Source organism: Pelophylax lessonae (assembly GCF_965119305.1).
Source record: "Pelophylax lessonae genome assembly, chromosome: 3".
Lineage (NCBI taxonomy): Eukaryota > Metazoa > Chordata > Amphibia > Anura > Ranidae > Pelophylax > Pelophylax lessonae.
In genome coordinates this window covers 26,993,030-27,015,044 of record NC_138770.1, presented here as the reverse complement: position 1 = coordinate 27,015,044, position 22,015 = coordinate 26,993,030, and the positions used below count along the sequence as shown (strand labels likewise).

Genomic DNA, 22,015 nt, shown 5'->3' with positions numbered 1-22,015 from the left:
TGTCTCTTCTTTCTTCCAAGCTATACATGTTAAGGTCCTTTAACCTTTCCTGGTAAGTTTTTTCCTGCAATCCATGTACTAGTTTAGTAGCTCTTCTCTGAACTCTCTCTAGAGTATCTATATCCTTCTGGAGATATGGCCTCCAGTACTGCGCACAATACTCCAAGTGAGGTCTCACCAGTGTTCTGTACAGCGGCATAAGCACTTCTCTCTTTCTACTGCTTATACCTCTCCCTATACATCCAAGCTTCCTTCACCACAGAGGCTCTGAGGGTAGATGGCAACTCACCAAAGGTGTTTGACCCCTTTTTACAGGAAGTCAAAAAACTCTGTATAGAGGACCAATTGGTTCCATGGCTCACACCATACCGCTCCAAAGACCCCTCTGGATGTAGCTAGAGAAGTAAGGATGTACTCAACCAAAGATATAGAAAGGGCTTCTAGTGGAGTCATTTTATTGATGTTTCTTTCAAAGCAATATAAAAGAGATTTTGCACTCACAGGTAACCGTGTCTGCCCGGCACGAAGGTTACTACAGCATGTGTGGATTTGAACCGTATGGCGCCGGCGTGCGATCCATGCCTCGCTCTCGGTACTAGACTCGAAAGGGAAGTCACATGGGATTTGGGAAGTGAGGAATCCCCGCTCAGGCATACGTTTCACCGTACTTGGCGTCTTCAGGAAGGGACAAAATGCTGTTTCAGGTTTGCATTTATAATGAGAGAACGAGTGGGATTGGTTGAGCTCCTCCAAAATGGAGGGGGGGGGGGGGGCAAACATAGGAATAGATGTTTGCCTCTATCAGGATATATTCATCCGCACATGCTGGAGGAACCCTGGTGTATAATCAATCGTATATCATTCTGACAAACACCATGATAAAGTAACAAATTAATTTATGCCACTTATACAAAGAATATAAAGATATACATATCATAATTTTATCGTTGAGCAGACCACACATGAGGGGTTCTACATTTAGATCTTTGAGATTGCACCTGCCATAAAAAAATAATGTATAATGACTTTGCCCTACAATTAGGACCACGATTGATCTATTTACAAGTCAGATGGCAAAACTGCACTTCACTGAAAAGGGAATGTAAAAAAAAAACGAAAGAGAGATAAATGTAAACAAGAGATTTCATAAAGGAATAAAAACCAAAATGTAAAAAATGATTAAATCTTCCTGATTTAGACAAGGTAATGGGGGGTACCCCATGCTGTGGTGAGCCTGTTACATAGTAATAATGAACCTTAATAAAAGTATAAAAAGTTTTTTTTTAAGAAATGGAAGCAGGAAGTTGAAAATTAGTAATCAGTAATAAAGAAATTTAAATTAATATGTTGAGGCCCTGGGGATACAGTGATTGCAGCCTATATAGCCATTGGGTCTCCATTTGGGAGACCTTTTTGGTCATATTTGTACCTCTCCAATAAGGACGAACTTTGTCTATACCCCAAAATCTCAACAATGACGGGTCCTGGTTGTGTACCGGTTTGAAATGGTTGGAGGCACTACGTCATCTATACCCCTTTCTATTGTTATCTATGTGCTCCCCCACCCTTTTGGCTAGCGTTCTTGTGGTGAGACCTATAAATTGGAGGTTGCAAGGACACATGAGTAGATAAGTGACATACCCGCTGTCACAGGTTAAGAGTTGTTTTATCTTATATTTCTTCCCCGTGACAACGGAGGGGTAAACTGTTTCTACTCCTGTCCCTGACCGTTCTACGTGTCTTGCACCTATAAAAACCAGTACGGTCCAAGGTGGGAGGTCTCTTTGGAGGCTAAGTTACATTTTTAGCCAACATGTTGCACAGCCCTGGGACCCTCCTGTAAATGAAATTAGGTTTATTTGGGAGAGTTTTTTTTCAATGTATGATCCTTTAAAAGTATTGGCCAATATATTTTAACTATTTTTTTCTACCTCTCTATAGTAAACATTGAAAACTGTGAGAAAAACACAATTGAACTGGTCCCCTTGTGGGTCCCTATTTTTAGGTATTAGTAGGGTATTTCCATCCAGTAGGCCTACTTGTTCCCTAGTGGTTTCATGTCATTGTTTATTATATCCTTTTTCCAGGAACCTCCCTATCAGCATGTTCGTTTGTGTGCAGTAATCCTCCTCTTTTTTACAATTCCGCTTTATTCTTAGGAACTGACCCTTTGGAAAAGCCTTCATCCAACTTGGAGAATGACAACTCCGGGTTGAAATGTATCCATTTTGGTCAGTATCTTTAAAATGTGTACGGGTACCAAGATGATTTCCAAGTCAAGGAATTGGATTACCGATGTATGCCATGTACGGGTGAATTTAATATTGTACTCATTGGCATTTATATGGATTAAGAACTTCTCCAATTCCCTTTGTGATCCCTCCCATATGACAGATATATCATCTATATACCGTTGGTACATTTTAAGTTGTGACCATTGATAAGTAAAAATGTATTCTTCCTCCCATTTTTTTAAAAAAGATGTTGGCAATACTGGGGCATAACGAGCTCCCATTGCCACTCCTTTTAGTTGGTTATAGAAGTCCCCTGGGTAGCAAAAATAATTATTGGTCATTGTCATATTCAGGGCTTCAGTCAAATCATTTGTTTGGGGGGGGGGGGGGAGTAAGATCTGAATATTTATTAAGAGCCCATAAAGTGGCATCAAGGGCATCCCTTTGTCTGATGTTAGTATAAAGGAATTCAACATCCATTGTTGCCAACAACGTTTGTTCCCCTACCCCTTTGTCTTTAATCAGATTAATAAGCTATCTGCCATCTTTTAGATGGGCTTTGCTCTTCATGGATACCGGCTGTAGAAAGGAGTCCGTGTATTTCCCTAGTGTAGAGTATAGGGACCCTATCCCACTGACTATGGGCCTACCCAGTGGTGTGGTTTTATTTTTATGTATCTTGGGGGCCTGGTAAATCACTGGGATTTTGGGAACTTTGGGTAGAAGATACTTCCCCTCTTTCTTATTCAATACTCCCAATTTTAACCCCTTTTGGATTAATCTATAAAGTGAAGATTTCCATTCACTATTTGGGTTACCCGGTAGTTTTTTTTATAGGTGGTTGGGTCCTGGAGTATTCTTTGCATTTCTGCATCATAATTTTCTTGTGTTAGTATCACCAGGACCCCCCCCCCCTTTATCCACGGGTCTTATCACTATATTTTTGTTTTGTTCTAGTTGTTTGATGGCCTCTTGAATCTGTTTTACATTTCATTTATAGTTTTCATAGGAATTGTTTTAATATCCTTCTGTACCATACGTTTGAAAACCTCTATGAACTGGTGGGAGGGATTTTTGGGTTTAAAGTTAGATTTTTGTTACGTAATTCTGTGTGAACAAACTGGGATTGGTCTAGATTGCGTTTTCTGCTTGTATGTTCCTCCCAAAAAAACTTTTTAACATAAAGTCTTCTTGCAAATTTTTCCAAACCTATGGAAGTTTCAAATTTGTCTGGAGATTTTGTGTGTGGGTGAATTTTAAACCTTCTCTGAGAACCAACAATTCATACTTAAAGGTGATCTCTGTGAGGTTAAAAATTCCTGTAGTTAAGTCTCTTTTTTCCTTTTCTTTTCTGCTACATCTACAACCTCTCCTCATTTTCCTCCTGTGGTGTGCGGAGTTGGGATGGGGTGTTGGGGCCTCCCTCTCAGGATAGGATACTGGTATCCCCCCTTGGGATGGGATATTGGTTACTTCCCCTCCGGTGGTGTTCTTGCTGGACAATCTTGAATGGTTCTCTCCATTCCTCCCCTTGTGAATTGTATTTTCTATAGGGTGGTCTACCTCTTCCTCTCCCTCTGTTGTTCCCCCTAGAGTTACCCCTGTGTCTGTGTTTTATTAATAGAGATAAGAGTGATGTCATGTGACCTCCCAGAATCCTCCTCACCTCTCCGGTCAGCAGGTAGATGATCTCCAGGGTGAGGTTTAGTATCTTCTCAGTCATGTGACTCCGGTCCTCCTCCATCCTCATTTGATCTATAAAGGTCTCCTTGTAGACGGATAACTTTGGGAAAAGAAAGTAAGAATTATGTGGATTGTATTGGTCACACAATAATAGGATGGGGGTGTAAGGGGTTAATAGGAGGGTTGCTGTACATTTAGGAACTACTGCACCCATGGGAACACATTTAGTTTGGACTATTTAGAGTTTGCTACATTTTTGAAGTTCCGGGACCCTCTTGACCTGCCGGATCAGAAATTCCTTTTTCTCTGTTGGGTTTGTTTTTATTTCTGAATTGGATTTAATTAGTATTAGATCTGCAGACAAGAAATGATAAATACAATCCTTCCTTTGAATTGTTTGCTCTGAGGCAGTTCTGTGAGGTCAATGTCGGGTCATCATGATGTCCAGGAAGGGGAACTTGCTGACTTTTGGCCGGAGTTGCCAGCTAATCAGGATAATTGCCAGAACTCCGGCTGCAAGGCTCCAATCTCCGGCAGCCTGCTGACTGACAGGAGTGATGTCACTGTCACTCTCTGCTGTAAGAGACGGGATTGGATAGCTGGTGGAGTACAGAGCTGTAGGGGAGGAGTCTCTTCTGTTTTCTCCAATAGCAGCCCAGTGTGGGTAGGAAAAGGACAATATTTGATAGGGGTTTTTCTCTTGGTCTATTTTGTGTCCTGCAACATATTCCTTGACCAGTGAGATGATTTCTTCACTGCTACTGGTAGTAGTTCTTTAAGGAGTTCAGAAAAGTAAGTGCAGGTGGGGTGGGAGGACCATCAGAGACCAAGAGCCCATATGAGCCTAAAAGCCCCTTCTTACCTTCGTGCCTCACAGGTCCCCACAGCAATTCAGCCCCACTAACCTCTCAGAGGTCAAATCTAATTGATCTTTATTTGATCACCATATAGAGCATTGAATTACTACTAGCTCCAGAAGAAGCTTAATTGGAAACATGTCGAGCAACTTGGCTCAATGAAATATTGTATTTATGTGCAAACACATCGCTCGATCACCCTGGGAAGGCAGCACATCTACCTGTCACCTTCGGTGGATCGTCCCGATGTGAAGTATCACTTACTTTACCATGTTACCTCAATAATCTGTACTTGTTCGTTATAACTCAGCAATGTGATTGCTATATATCTTACATGTTTTGTACATTCACACCTTTTTAGAGGCGATGTATATGTTAATATGTGGTACAATAGGCAGCGCTAAAAAACACTAATAACAACATAAATTCATTAGGGAGAAAATCAGAGTCCATGCACAAAGCCCGTGATGAGAAGTGAACACACTTTCTGGCAGGATCAACAGGTGCTCTAAGTGTTAGAATCCACCACCGAGTGAAATGGCCTCTCACCTTAGGCTTATTGGATATAAGCATATGACTCAAGAACTCTTATAGCGATCTCCCCTTGGTGGATGGGATGTACTCCTTCTTGTACTTCACCTCCAAGAGACCTCACACTGAACAGAAGCAACACCTCAAAGTTCCCAAAGCGGACTATGTTCTGCTCACAGATAGGCTTCAACCAGCAACTCCCCTCTTCTTCTACTTATCCTCATGCAAATCCGTACGCAGAAAACTGTCAACAGGTTTACACTGAACAATTACATGCTTCAGATGGCTTATCCTGTATTGTCTTACATCCGTCATTCAGTAAAGGTGCAGACTGCACTGTCTGACACACAGTTCGCTACCAAGTAAGAATCTTCGAATCTGTCCCTCCTTATCCTTCCTCATTCCTCATGTCTGTAACAGACCCAACCGAGACTGGGACTTTTGTAGAGGACTAGAGGCAAGCCTCCTGCCCACTGATTATGGCACATTAAGAGAGCAGATCATTCTCTAATAATAGACAATCCCATATTGGAGGCTGATAGCGAGGCTTGGATTAATTCTCTGAATAAAGACAATAAGGCTTCCCTTCTGGAGTGGATGGAGAGGTGTAATATTAATCTTTTACAGGTTAATGGTCAGGGGGAATATGGTGGCCCTCCTGCAGACTGGGTTGGAGAGGCTCCTTCACTTGGGGCAGAAAGATTTATCGAAGATATCCCTCAAGAGATCTATAGATTTTATTGCACCTTTTCAGACTGCTGGAACATTGCATGAGTTTTGGCTCATAGACTGTGGTAGGCTGTTGCCGGACAGTCTGAGGTGGGGTGATATGTGTGTCTATCCCATTGTGTGCCTCCTAGATGTGAATTCCCATTGTTAATTGAGTCACCTATTGTTTCTGTCTGTTGGCTAACTTTTGGAGGTTCCTGCATGATGAAATTCGTTTTGTGTCAAATCTACCTCATTATCTAAACCAGTGTGTGATGTTTTGGGTAAATATTTATTTTTATTGTTCATGTGGTGACTGACCTACTTTTGAAGTGTATAAAAACCAAAAACCTGTAATTCTGTTCAATAAACAGTCATTCCTTTGATTCTACCTCAACATCTTGTGTGTATATGATGCTTGGGGTAAAAGGCTGGTATTAGCTCTTGGTCTCCTAGAAGTATTTGGAGGGCAGGAGGCACTGTTTGGTGGAAGAAACCAAGCTGTGCCAGGCTTTCCAAGAAGGATTGCTAAGAACAGGTTGTGCAGCACATTCAGCCTTTGCAGAGTCCCCTCCATACAGAGCCCCCTTGCTGTCCCTGATCTGCCCCCAATGTGGGCTCAGCACCCTCCAACATTAGCCAATGGGAAAGTAACTGACGGAGAGGGCCTGGGACCAGTGGGTCAGGGAGGCCCTTCATGGTTTCTTGCACTAAGGCCCTGAAGGTTCTAGTTAAGCCTCTGCTCAGACCCCTTAGTATTTTCCTCCCTCTGACACTGATGGAACATTCTTCATGACAGGCTGGGGAATGTTTTCTTCCTCCTGACCAGCAATGTAAGGGGCTCCATACTCCTGCCCCCTGCACTCCATCATTGTGTTGGCTGCATATTGTCATGATTGCCCATTGGCTGCCTGTGTAATGTAATCATTTTTACAGAGTTTGTGGGGCCTGTTAATCAACAGACATCTCTATAGCAGTAAATGGGGAATACCAGCATAAGGAGCAGAAGAGCGAATCCACCACCAGGGTCCCGGTCACAGATACTCCGGTGGATGAGGGGCCGGATTACGCTTAGATGTAAATAGAGAGGGCGCTCTCCTAACCTGGTGATATCCGATGTGTTTGGACTGGAAAACACCAATCTTTGTCCAGGAGGGCTATTGGTAGGTGAGGAGGTCTTAAAAAGTGTTCCCCTCCCCCCGCCCAGATTCCTAGATCATTTATAGCCCAGAATTGCATCTTCTATATCATCATATATCACTAAATTCATATAAACTTTATTTATAATCATCAATAACTGGTAATATGATATAAAAATGCAGATCATAGATTCCATTATTGCATTATACAAGGTTACTCTAGGTTTCCACACTATATATGTGTATATCATCATCTGCTGGCGATAAAAGAGGTCACAGTGATTATGGAGGAAGAGGACGGACATGACGGGGGGGGGGGGGGGTTATTGGGTGTAAATAGAAAAGAAGATCTTATTACCTCCTCTGCTACCACTTCCAGCAACGTCTCCTCTCTACTTCCTTCCAACTCATCTCTCACCTGAAACTTCCTGTCTGAATCTGACATCACTTCCCGTCTGTCTTCCATAGAGACTTCTTGCCTGGGTAGAAGTAAGATCACCACCTTGTGGAGCTCAAAGGAACTGCAGCACTGAGAACTGTCTGGTAGTGTGAACACGGCCTTGTGCTGTGTGTGTATGTATTGTATATCCTTATAGACAGGTCATCTCCACTCCCACCAAGGGGGATAGAAATATATTACTGCCTAGTCCAGCCTTTCTCAGTCAGGGTTCCTCCAAAGCTATTTTGGAGCCACTTATTAGGAGAGTGATGGAGGTCTGGAGAGCGCACAATCTGAGTGTGAGCACCAAGAAAGCACGGGATTGGTGTTTGGGGAAGGAGGTGTTTTGTAGTCCACTACACATGGTTTGCTGGAGCATATACTGAGATATGGAGGAAGAAGCTCTGGAGGGTTTGGAGACATTTATTGGTGGAGATATAATTTAGTGAAGTATAAAGGAGACGTTGACTGGACTTTGATGTCACTTTATGGTTGATCACTGGATACTGATGAGGTGAAACGCGTCGATTTATCACAGATGTTGTCACATCTTTTACTTTGATGATAAGAGGGCGGGATTTATGGATATAAGGGGAGGGGTCATTGTATTTATCACCCATTTCCTGATGCTGGACGATGCAAGAAGCTGACACTCTATAAGAAGTCTTGTCCCTGCCAGCTGGGGAAATAGCGAGTGGGAAAACTAGTCGTTGAGGATTTGAATAGTAAACTCCTTCATTGTTCCTGGTCAGCTGGGGAAATATTGACTCCCATACCTTCCCAGCCAGAAAACTGGTTGGAGGATTGGAATAGTAATCTCCTTCATTGTTCTCCGCTGGGAGTGTCGGGGGTTTCATTGACTTGTACCCAACTTCACTTCCACAACAAACTCTTCTCTAGGAATCTATGAATTGGGGGATAGATTGTGTCTGTGACCCCAAAATTACCTGCACTTGGTTTTTTACTGACATTTTCTGTTTCCTAATCCATTGCGCTAATATCGTGTGACATAAAACATTGGAACTACCGCCATTTTATTCTCTAATAGGGAAATGGGTGCTAATAGGCTGCAGGAGATCTGCTGAGACATAGAAAGGGAAATGGGTGCTAATATACTGCAGGGGATCTACTGAGACACAGAAAGGGAAATGGGTGCTAATAGGCTGCAGGAGATCTGATAAGAGAAAAGGAGGTGGTTGAAATTAAGCAGATCTCCTGCAGCCTATTAGTATCTATTTCCTCTGCTGAGAATAAAATGGTGGTGAAATTATTTTTCCTTTATTTCATTTCATTTATCTTACTAAGTTGTGTGTTCATTTGCCACCCGAACATTATACCACTCACCCGAACATTATACCCCCCACCATGACATTATACCCACCCACCAGAACATTATACCCACCCACCAGAACATTATACCCACCCACCAGAACATTATACCACCCACCAGAACATTATACCACCCACCAGATCATTATACCACCCACCAGAACATTATACCACCCACCAGAACATTATACCCACCCACCAGAACATTATACCCACCCACCAGAACATTATATCACCCACCAGAACATTATACCACCCACCAGAACATTATACCCACCCACCAGAACATTATACCCACCCACCAGAACTCCACCAGACAAAGCATCACACTGCCTCTGCCGGCTTGTCTTCTTCCCATAATGCATCCTGGTGCCATCTCTTCACCCACATCCCTTGCAGCCCCATACACAACAAACTGCAATGCCCATTTCTTTGCTTTAAAAAAACAACAACTTCAGGGAGAACATGTTTATTTGCTGCCAAATATACCCCACCCACTTCCAGATGACATTGTAATGAGATAATCTATATTATTCACTTCACCTGTCAGTGATCATAATGTTATGGCAGATCAGTGTACTGTACATACACACTAAAATATGTGGATACATTCATCTATAAAGTGTTAGGTGCTCAAAATAATATTCTCTGCAGATCTACTGCTTCCACTTCACATCTACTTCATTCATATCATAATAGTTGCAGCTATATTAAATAAACTAAAAACCTGTGAAAATTCATGTAATTATACAATATTGTGTGCTCAATATAGTGTTCTCTGCAAGTCCACTGCTTCCACTTTGTAACTACTTCAATGAATTTATTTTGCTAAATTAAATCCACAAATGAATGAAAAGTTGATAAGGTGTGAAAGTTCTCCGTGCTCCAAACTGTGCCAGCTGTAATGTAGCCACGCCTTCTTCCACCTCTTACACACGTGATGGTGAGGGCGCCCCCCTAGTAGTGCTTCCCCACTCACCAGAGCAATATGACTCCCAGCTTTTCATCTACCAGAGTCACAAACCTCCTTCACACTCTCCTCACCTCCGATGGTAAAGGAACTGGATCCTCCTCGCTCACTCCTGCAAGTCTGCTGCGCTTTCTGTCAGTCTCCCTCCTAGACTCGGCTTCCTCCTCCGACTGCTGTTCCAGCAGGAGCTCCGCCTCTTCATACACACTCAGGGAGGAGAGAAAGGAGAAGGATATACAGTACATACACACACAGCACAAGGCCGTGTTCACACTACCAGACGGTTCTCAGGGCTGCAGTTCCACTGAGCTCCACAAGGTGGTGATCTCACTTCTACCCAGACAGGAAGTCTCTATGGAATACAGACAGGAAGTGATGTCAGGTACAGACAGGAAGTTCTGGGTGAGAGGTGAGTTGGGAGGAAGTAGAGAGAAGACGTTGCTGGAAGAGGCAGCAGAGGAGGTAATAAGATCTTATTTTCTATTTACACCCAGTAACCCCCCTTCATGTCCGTCCTCTTCCTCCATAGTCACTGTGACCTCTTTTATCTCCAGCAGATGATGATACACACATATATAGTGTGGAAACCTAGATTAACCCCTTCAGCGTTAGTTAACATTACCCCACTTTCGGGGCCGGAACATTCTCTTCATTTTGGAGATAAATTCTAGTAATATGTTCCTCTAAACAAACAACACTGACAATAAATAGACAAGACAATGACCATCCTGACTAGAGATGGGCTCGGACGTGTTCGAGTTCACACATGCCCGATCGCGCCAGGAAGCCGACACTGCACTCCGCTAATCACAGACAGTGAGACATTTCCCAATCCGCAGCTGCACAGATCAGTAAATGTCTCACTGCCTGTGATTAGAGATGTATAGAACTGTTCGCCGGCGAACAGTTCCCGGCGAACTTAGCATGTTCGCGTTCGCCGCTGCCGGCGAACATATGCGATGTTCGGTCCGCCCCCCATAAGACATCATTGAGGCAAACTTTGACCCTGAACTTTACAGTCAGCAGACACATTTCCAGCCAATCAGCATACCTCCCTCCCACACCCTCCCACCTCCTATAAATAAGCAAGGGCAGCATCCATCTTAGATCATTCTGAAGCAGTGTGTGTAGTGAGAGTAGGGAGAGTGCTGCTGCTGCTGCTGCTGCTGCTGTTAAGCTAGGGACAGTTAGTCAGTGTTCCTGGTCTTGCAGTGTTCTTGGTCCACTACTGCTGTAATATCAGCACCCCAAAAAGCCCTTCTAAGGGCTGGTATTTGTGTTTTTTTTTTTTTTTTTATATATATATATATACCTAGCGTCCCCAAAAGCCCTTTTAAGGGCTGGTAATTGAGTTGTTTCTTTATATATATATATATATATATATATATATCTATATCTATCTAGTGTCCCCAAAAGCCCTTTTAAGGGCTGGTAATTGAGGATTTTTTTTATTTATATATATACATATATATATATATATATATATATATATATATATATATATATAGTGTCCCCAAAAGCCCTTTTAAGGGCTGGTAAGGTAATAGAGTTTTTTCTTTATATATATATCTATATATATCTATTGTACACTGCAGTTGCCTGCCCGCTGTGTGTGAGAGGCCACAGACCTACCACAGACTGTACTGTGTGCACACCACACTCATTTCGGGTGGCACAGGCACAGTACCTTGCATTTTAAAAAATATTTTTTTTTTCCTCTGTCATAATTGCAGTGAGTGCTGTGTCAGGTCCACAGAGTGCACTGTACCCACTGCAGTGCACTGCCCACCACTGATATATATACGGTGGCACAGCATCTTGTTGCAATAAATTGAAAAAAAAAAAATATTTTTTATTATTGCAGTTGCCTGGGCTGCCAGTTACTGTCAGGTCCACAGAGTGTACTGTGCCCACTGCAGTGCCACTGTGTGCCCACCCACCACTGATATATAAGGTGGCACAGCAGCTTGCAAAGTAAAAAAAAAAATATTTTTTTTTTAATTGCAGTTGCCTGGGTGCCAGTGACTGCTGTCAGGTCCACAGAGAGTGTACTGTGCCACTGCCCACCCACCACTGATATATAAGGTGGCACAGCAGCTTGCAAAGTAAAATAAAATATATTTTTTTAAAATTGCAGTTGCCTGGGTGCCAGTAACTGCTGTCAGGTCCACAGAGAGTGTACTGTGCCACTGCCCACCCACCACTGATATATAAGGTGGCACGGCAGCTTGCAAAGTAAAATAAAATATATATTTTTTAAAATTGCAGTTGCCTGGGTGCCAGTGACTGCTGTCAGGTCCACAGAGAGTGTACTGTGCCACTGCCCACCCACCACTGATATATAAGGTGGCACAGCAGCTTGCAAAGTAAAAAAATATATATATTTTTTTAAATTGCAGTTGCCTGGGTGCCAGTGACTGCTGTCAGGTCCACAGAGAGTGTACTGTGCCACTGCCCACCCACCACTGATATATAAAGTGGCACAGCAGCTTGCAAAGTAAAAAAAAATATATATATTTTTTAAATTGCAGTTGCCTGGGTGCCAGTGACTGCTGTCAGGTCCACAGAGAGTGTACTGTGCCACTGCCCACCCACCACTGATATATAAAGTGGCACAGCAGCTTGCAAAGTAAAAAAATATATATATATTTTTTAAATTGCAGTTGCCTGGGTGCCAGTGACTGCTGTCAGGTCCACAGAGAGTGTACTGTGCCACTGCCCACCCACCACTGATATATATGCCTGCAAGAGAAAAAGCCAGCCGCAGAGAAGCCGTATTCCTGAAAATATAAGAAAAATGCTGTTTTTTAGGGGTTCTGGACATGCTACAGAGCTGAAACTTGACAGGTACACTTTTTAGACCCCCCAGACACTAAATACAAAAAATGACATGCCTGCCTAAAAAAATGCCCGCTAAATGCCTGCAAGAAAAAAAGCCAGCCGCAGAGAAGCCATATTCCTGAAAATATAAGAAAAATGCTGTTTTTTAGGGGTTCTGGACATGCTACAGAGCTGAAACTTGACAGGTACACTTTTTAGACCCCCCAGACACTAAATACAAAAAATGACATGGCTGCCTAAAAAAATGCCCGCTAAATGCCTGCAAGAAAAAAAGCCAGCCGCAGAGAAGCCGTATTCCTGAAAATATAAGAAAAATGCTGTTTTTTAGGGGTTCTGGACATGCTACAGAGCTGAAACTTGACAGGTACACTTTTTAGACCCCCCAGACACTAAATACAAAAAATGACATGCCTGCCTAAAAAAATGCCCGCTAAATGCCTGCAAGAAAAAAAGCCAGCCGCAGAGAAGCCGTATTCCTGAAAATATAAGAAAAATGCTGTTTTTTAGGGGTTCTGGACATGCTACAGAGCTGAAACTTGACAGGTACACTTTTTAGACCCCCCAGACACTAAATACAAAAAATGACATGCCTGCCTAAAAAAATGCCCGCTAAATGCCTGCAAGAGAAAAAGCCAGCCGCAGAGAAGCCGTATTCCTGAAAATATAAGAAAAATGCTGTTTTTTAGGGGTTCTGGACATGCTACAGAGCTGAAACTTGACAGGTACACTTTTTAGACCCCCCAGACACTAAATACAAAAAATGACATGCCTGCCTAAAAAAATGCCCGATAAATGCCTGCAAGAGCAAAAGCCAGCCGCAGAGAAGCCGTATTACTGAAAATATAATAAAAATGCTGTTTTTTAGGGGTTCTGGACATGCTACAGAGCTGAAACTTGACAGGTACACTTTTTAGACCCCCCAGACACTAAATACAAAAAATTACATGCCTGCCTAAAAAAATGCCCGCTAAATGCCTGCAAGAGAAAAAGCCAGCCGCAGAGAAGCCATATTCCTGAAAATATAAGAAAAATGCTGCTTTTTAGGGGTTCTGGACATGCTACAGAGCTGAAACTTGACAGGTACACTTTTTAGACCCCCCAGACACTAAATACAAAAAATGACATGCCTGCCTAAAAAAATGCCCGATAAATGCCTGCAAGAGAAAAAGCCAGCCGCAGAGAAGCCATATTCCTCAAAATATAAGACAAATGCTGTTTTTTAGGGGTTCTGGACATGCTACAGAGCTGAAACTTCACAGGTACACTTTTTAGACCCCCCAGATGCTAAATCCAAAGAAATTTTTTATTTTTATTTTTTTTTAATTTTTCCAATAATTGGCTCTCTATCAAAAAATTATAATTTTTAAGAACTTTTTTTTGCGTGATCCCTCTCCGGCATGCCACAGTCCAGGTGTTAGTCCCCTTGAAACAACTTTTCCATCACTATTGTGGCCAGAAAGAGTCCCTGTGTGTTTTAAAATTCGCCTGCCTATTGAAGTCTATGGCGGTTCGCCCGGTTCGCCGGTTCGCGAACATTTGCCGATGTTCGCGTTCGCCGTTCGCGAACGGCGAATTTTAGGTTCGCGACATCACTACCTGTGATTAGTGGACTGCAGTGTCGGCTTCCTGGCGGGATCGGGCACGTGTGAACTCAACCACGTCCGAGCCCATCTCTAATCCTGACCATACATGGCCTACAAAGGGCAATTATTACACTACACAGGCAGCCAATGGGCAATCATTACAATATGCAGCCAACACAATGATGGAGCGCAGGGGTCAGGAGTATGGAGCATAGAGCCCCTTACATTGTTGGTCAGGAGGAGGAAAACATTCCCCAGCCTGCCATGAAGAATATGTTCCATCATTGGTGTCAGAGGGAGGAAAATACTGAGGGCTCTGAGGGAAGGAGAGGAGCTGAGGGGATGTGAGGGTTTAGTAAAGCTGGAAGACTTTTGGGGCCTCTGTATATATGTAGGTATGTACCTCTGTATGTAATGTATCTGAAGTCTGAAGGACTCTGAGAACCTTGAGGGGTTAGTCAGGCTTCGGGGCTCTGAGGGAATAGGGGGCTGGAGGGCTCAGGGGACTCTGAGGGACAGACGGGGGGTCTATGATTGTCCTCCCACCCCACCTGCACTTATTTTTCAGACCTTACAGAACTGGCAATCTTAACCATCTTATTGTCCCACTGGTCATGTGATTTGTTCTGGAATATTATGTAAGATGAAGAAGGGAATTCCTTCATTCGTTGGTGAGCACTTGTTCTTAGAGGAGTTCTGTTTCAGCTGCAAACCAGCTCAGAAACCAAACAAACCCAACAGAGAAAAGGGAAATTCTGATCTGGCAGGCTAAGAGGGTCCAAGGTCCTCCAAGATGTAACAAACCCGAAACAGTCCAGATGAAGGCCTCTTGCACACGATACTCCTGTTTGAGCATCTCGCAGCTTGAAAAAGCTCCGTACAGCTTTTTCTTTTTTTTCTGAGCTAAAATAAAACCCATTAATTGTAATGTGCCTGTGCACACAGGTGTGTAAACAAGCGCTGTGCATTCTTCAGTAAAAACAAAATAGAAAAATCTGCATTTTTGGTCAGTATTTTAAGCCTTCATGCACGCAAATACACACCAATACGCTTGAATACACTCAAATACATAAAAAAAACACCTGGAAAAAGTAGATGCTCAAACAGGAGTATTGTGTGCAAGAGGCCTTAATGGGCTGTATTTTAGCAAAAAAAAAAATCTGTACTGAGCTTTTTCTAGCTACAGTGTGCAAGAGGCCTAAATGTATTCTCATGGGGACAGAAGTTCTTAAATGTACAGTAGACATATGCCGGTTTTCGGTAATTCGATATATCGCGGTATTGCATAGCCACGGTATTGTTATTGTGGCATTTTTAAAATACCGAGTTTCTCTGTCAAGTCTGCCTGACTTGTGAATTGATACATTTCAGTGAGCTGGATGACTCATTCACTCACGCCTTTCAGCATTAAGGCTCCGTTCACATGTAGGCGTTTTGGGGCGTTTTTGGGGCGTTTTTCTGCTCTAGGATCAGCTCTCAAAACGCCCAACAAGACAAATCCTATTCATTTCAATGGCCCCTGTTCACATCTGAAGGTTTTGAAGCTGTATACAAAACGCCCAACGCTCAAAAAAGTACATGAGCTTCTTTTTGGGCAGATTACAGGCGTTTTCCATTGATCTCTATTCAATCTAAAAACGCCTGCACAAAAATCGCGGTAAAAATCGCGGTAAAAATCGCCGCAAAAATCGCGGTAAAATCGTGGTAAAAAACGCGCGAAAAACGCTACGCTCAGGTGTGAATGTAGCCTAAGTCTCCTAACTATAAACAAAAGTGATTACATTGTATTTTTTCCTTCCCTCTCCCAGGGAGAAAGGAAGTTTAACCTCTTAAAGACTGGACCTTTTTCTGACACTTGTTGCTTGCAAGTTAAAATCATTTTTTTTTGCTAGAAAAGTACTTAGAACCCCCAAACATTTTATATATTTTTTTAGCAGAGACCCTACAGAAAAAAATGGCGATTGTTGTAATATTTTATGTCACACTGTATTTGCGCAGCAGTCTTTCAAACGCAATTAATAGACTTTAATGAATAAAAAAAAAAAAAAAAACGTAACAGTAAAGTTATCCCAATTTTTTTTTTTTGTTACACAGAGAATCGTGAGAGAATCGTGATCTTTATTCCAAGCTAAAAAATCGTGATTCTCATTTTGGCCAGAATCGTGCAGCTCTAATATATATATATATATATATATATATATACACACACGCATAGCAGCCCACATTACATTATTATATAGCCATCAAGCAGTGTCTGGCCTACCTGGTGATGATTGGTCCTGGCGCTCTGATCCGATGGCCTGGTCTTTAAAGGGGCAAATCCTTGCGATCCAGAAGTGGTTAAACCTGCAGGAGGACCGGTGTTTTTATCTATTAATGACTTTACTATTGCTTTAGGCCTGGTTCACATGTATGCGGGTTGGCAGTTCACATGTATGCGGGTTGGTGGTTCACATGCATGCGGGTTGGTGGTTCACATGCATGCGGGTTGGCGGCCCACATTTGCACAGGCATAGCAGCCCATTGATGTGAATGGGCTTGAGCTGCTATGCCTGCGTTTTCAGCTGAAAAAAGGTGCATGCAGAATTTAAAAAAATGCAGTGGCCATGAAATCCATCCTTCTTTTGCACCATGCGACTTACCTGCAGTTGCTGCACACGCAAACTGTTTTTAAATGCCGTGCCCACGTATACAAAAAATGCAGAAAGCTTGCCAGAGCAGGAACTGCAGGTTAGTCGCATGGTGCAAAAGCAGGATGGATTTCAAGGCCACTGAATTTTAAAAAAAATGCTGCATGCACCTTTTTTCTGCGGAAAATGAGGGCATAGCAGCCCGTTCAAATCAATGGGCTGCTATGCCTGTGCAAATGTGGGCCGCCAACCCGCATACATGTGAACCGCCAACCCGCATACATGTGAACCGCCAACCCGCATACATGCGAACCACCAACCCGCATACATGTGAACCAGGCCTAAAGCAATAGTAAAGTAATTTAAAAACAACACCTCCTTCAGGTTTAACCACATCTTGACCACAAGGATTTGCCCTTTTAATGACCAGGCCATCGGATCGGAGCCGAGCGCCAGGACCAGTTATCACCAGTTAGGCCAGACACTGCTTGATGACTTATTTTAGGCCTGGTTCACAGAGTCTGTACTGACTGACTATATAATAATGTGCATAAGTGAACCAAAGCCCCTAAATTCAGCAATGAAATTGAAGTGAGTTGGAAATTTAATAATTTAAATTTAATAATAGAATACCGTGATAATACCGTATACCGTGGCAAAACCTTAATCAATTAATCGCAGCATGAAAATCTGATACCGTCACAAGCCTAATGTACAGCAACTCTCCTATTACCGCCCCCCCCCCCCCTCACATCCCCATCCTATTATTGTGACCAATACCATCCAAATAATTCTTACCTTCATTTATCCGTCTACAAGGAGACCTGTATAGATCAAATGATGGCACCAATGAGGATGGAGGAGGACCGGAGTCACATGACTGAGAAGATACTAAACCTCACCCTGGAGATCATCTACCTGCTGACCGGAGAGGTGAGGAGGATTCTGGGAGGTCACATGACATCACTCTTATCTCTATTAATAAAACACGGACCTGACCGGAGAGGTGAGGAGGATTCTGGGATTCTAACATGATATTCCTATTGGTTCCTCAATACAGAGATTTTCTCCTCTGAAGTCAGGTGATCATATGACCATCACAGTGCCTCCATGTGACTCCCTAAAACCTGAGAGACACAACATGCAAAAGATTCTAGAAGTCACCAAGAAGATGATGGAGCTGCTGACAGGAGAGGTGAGCGGTGCTGGGAATTCTGGGACATTATCCAGTAACAGACAAGGGATGTGTCTGGATGGTGACTGTATCATTGTGTGTGTCAGGTTCCTATAAGGTGTCAGGATGTCACTGTCTATTTCTCCATGGAGGAGTGGGAGTATTTAGAAGGACACAAGGATCTCTACAAGGACGTCATGATGGAGAATCAGCCGCCCCTCACATCACCGGGTAAGAGGAGACTTTATTGTAAAGGAGAGAGCAGTACGGAGGATCCACCTAGATCCCCCATCATCTGATAAGCACATAGAAACAATGTATTCAGTCAGTGTGTGTGTTTCCTACAGATGGATCCAGTAATGGGAACCCACCAGAGAGATGTCCCCGTCCTCTGTATTCCCGGGATTCCACACAGGAAGGTCACACCATCCCCCACCATCATCAGGTAGATGAGGAACAATCACTGATAGTATCATTAGGATCTGTACATTATCTGCATTGTTACCATTGATGTCATTTTTATTATATATTCAGAGTGGAAACCTCGGGGATGATAATATTGATGTTAAAGAAGAGTATAAAGAGGAGGATGAGGAGTATGGAGTGATGGAGGAGTTTTCAGAAGGACACAAGGATATGATGGAGCCACCTAATACCAGGAACCCACCAGAGAGATGTCCCCGTCCTCTGTATTCCGGGGATTCCACACAGGAAGATCACACCATCCCTCACTGTTACAAGGTTGGTGGGACGGAGCATCTAGAACATGGACTCATTGAAGTGATTTTTTTAAATGTGATGTCACAATATTGAAGCTTATGTTTTACAGATGACCTCTTCTATTATTTTCTTGGTTTAGAGTGGAGATCCAATCGATATAGAATTTGAAGTTAAAGCAGAAGAAGAAGAGCCGTATGTGAGGGATGATCAGCAGTCTATGGAGGAGGATGGAATAACGGGGACATTTATAGAGGAGGACACTCCTACAGAGATCAGCACAGGTGGGTCATTAACACTAAATACATTCCTCCACCCATACTGCTCACTGATTGGTCCAGAGTAGGGCGGGGACTGGGTGATATCAGCCTGTAATCCCCTGGTCACTTTCCTGAGCTGTGTTCCCCGTCCTGTATTCCTGTATTTCTCTCCAATAATCTTCCTTCTCTGTGCTGCAGACACAATTTATGTATCTAGACTGGATTTATGGAGATTCTGGGGTTCAGCTGGCAGCAAAATGTTCGTTTTCACTAGAGGAGTTACTAGATCTAGGCACCTGGGGTCAGGGTTGGGACAAGGGGTGGGCAGGAGGGGCGGCTGCCCTGGGCACTGTGGTATCATGCGAGGTGGGGGCGGGGCACCGCAAGGAAATTGAGGGGAAAGGGATCTGTGTTGGGAGGAGGAATTTAAGGAGCAGCAGGGGCTAAGAATTGTTACAGGAAGGGAAATTTGGGTGTGTGCTAGTAGTGGTGATTCATGGGGGTTTGTGTTGGGAGGGGGGTGGGAGAAGGGGATTTGTGCTAGGAGAGTCAATTTTGGGGGGTTTGTACTAGAATAGGTGATATGATAAAGGGGGAAATTGTACAAGGGTAAGAATTTATTTTTGGGGGGGGGCGGGATTTGTGCTAGAAGGGATGTGCGGGGTAATCATGCAGATTAGCGCCCAATGTTTTGTTTTTGTTGTTTTGGGGGGGGGGGGGGGGTTCGCCCTGGGCCATAGATGATCTTCTACCGGCACTGCCTGGGATATGTGATTTAGATTTCCTTCCCCATGCCCAGGTCTAGTACGCTCTCTGATCGAACAATTCTCCCGGGGTTACTTACTCTGCTGTTCATTGGCTGTGACTGAGTTATGAGTCCTGACCCTTACACTGTATAGTTTATATTGTACATTACATACTCCTGACCCCTCCACTATATACTCTATGTTGTACATTACATACGCCTGACCCCTGCACTATGTACTCTATATTGTACATTACATACTCCTGACCCCTCCACTATATACTCTATGTTGTACATTACATACGCCTGCCCCCTGCACTATATGCTCTATGTTGTACATTACATACTCCTGACCCCTGCACTATATACTTTATGTTGTACATTAAATACCCCTGACCCCTGCACTATTATACTCTATGTTGTACATTACATACTCCTGACGCTTGCACTATATACTCTATATTGTATAATACATAATACAATAAGTCGCGCCGTGTGACAAAAAACAACAAATAAATGTCCAACAAATTGAATGTCCCAAAATTGAACTTAGATTGTGAATATTGTCAAAAAATAGTAATGAGAATCCTGAACAGCCTCCAAAGTCCCTTAGGAATTGTGCTTACCGGAAGGGCAATTATAAATTGCAAGAGTCATATGATGAGGTAAGTTCACATGCCAAGGTGATCAAATGGAGTTCCTGCGTTGGTTACTCGATGTGTATTACCAGATTGAAATAAAGATCAGCATAAACGTGTGTTTCTATCCCAGTGATAGAAAAGGAGAAGCCACCACCAAACGTAAAGCCTCTTACCAGATTGAAATAAAAATCAGCAGAGTACAGATAGGTCCAAATACACCAGATGCCAGCAAGACACCCAAAGACGCCTTAAGCCTCTTACCAGACCACAGATATAATGCACGATGTAGACACTTGATGTACTCCCCCCAACGTGTAGATAGGTAGCCTCAGGGACCCAATGACACCGATGGCTAAGCCGCTGTGAGTTCTCAGTAACCAGGGTATGCCAGCAGACCAGCCTTTCAGCAGGCAGCAGTATGGCTCTATATTGTACATTACATATTCCTGACCCCTGCACTATATACTCTGTATTGTACATTACATACTCCTGACCCCTGTACTATATACTCTATGTTGTACATTACATACTCTTGACCCCTGCACTATATACTCTGTTATACATTACATAGTCCTGACTTCTGCTCTATCCCCTCTACCCACTGCTATATATACACATAATATGGATTCTCTTTTGTTACACCCATTTTCTACCAGCTGGACATTTTATATCGGTAGATAGTGAGTAGGTGTCCCGCACATCAAGGCGTGGCCTGGCGTAGGTCCAGACTGAGACTGCCATTTACTATCATACAGCAGGTCTTGACTTGATGTGTGGCTCCTGGGACACCTTGTCACCCTCTACCATTTACTAGTTACCTTGAGGGTGGTATTGTAAGATCCTCAGAGACAAAAAGCCCCTGACGATGTCAAGCCTGTGACGAAATGCGTTGGCTGGAGTCAGACTTGACGCAACCACGCCCCCATAGCCGTCCTTTGTGAGTGAGTGTGGGGACGCCACAGCACTTATCTCTCCAGCGTTTATGGATACATGTCTGCTAATGTCGTTGTACATGTGAGTTTGTATTTTGGATTTTCATAAATGTTATTGGTTTTACGGTATCACGCTATGTCCCTGTTCATTTCCTTGTACACATGGCCTCTGAGTACCTGGTTTTGAATGTCTCCTGTGCCACTTCCTGAATCGAACAACACCTGGCAGGGTCTTTATATTGCGATGAGCGTGCTGAGGTCTATCCATTAAGTTGGGTGACCACTTATATCTGGTAAGCAGCTTCTTTTTGGTGTATGGTGATCCATCCACGGGTGACCCCTTTTCTTCCATCTCGGAACGGAGTGGTATCCACTTGCTGGAACTTGTGGTTCTTTTCTTTTATAACCCCCCCCCCCCTTTTTTTTTTTTTTTTTGCACAATTTTTTGATTTTCCTTTCAATAAGGACTTATATGGACTTCTGTAACAAATCTTGATTTCACAATTTTTTTAATCACTTTGGAAAATGCCACATAATTATGTTAATAATTACCTTTGGGTCTGAATGTCATATATTTTGAATAGCGCTACACATATATGTTT

At 43.1% G+C, this 22,015-nt stretch overlaps 2 protein-coding genes across 2 annotated transcripts in view; both read left to right on the top strand.

Annotated features, from left to right (window-relative positions):
- Positions 1–22,015, top strand: part of LOC309550260 (uncharacterized protein) — a gene marked incomplete at both ends in the record, with an annotated part of 1,652,360 nt that overhangs the window by 692,633 nt on the left and 937,712 nt on the right. The gene's annotated exons all lie outside the window — the stretch shown is intronic.
- Positions 17,755–22,015, top strand: part of LOC309549834 (uncharacterized protein) — a gene marked incomplete at its 3' end in the record, with an annotated part of 34,704 nt that continues 30,443 nt past the window's right edge. The window contains exons 1-5 of the mRNA XM_082250334.1: positions 17,755–17,877; positions 18,005–18,139; positions 18,271–18,349; positions 18,466–18,563; positions 18,978–19,119. Of these exons, the coding sequence (XP_082106460.1) occupies positions 17,782–17,877; positions 18,005–18,139; positions 18,271–18,349; positions 18,466–18,563; positions 18,978–19,119 (550 nt within the window). The 5' untranslated portion in view covers positions 17,755–17,781. The remainder of the gene's footprint in view (positions 17,878–18,004; positions 18,140–18,270; positions 18,350–18,465; positions 18,564–18,977; positions 19,120–22,015) is intronic.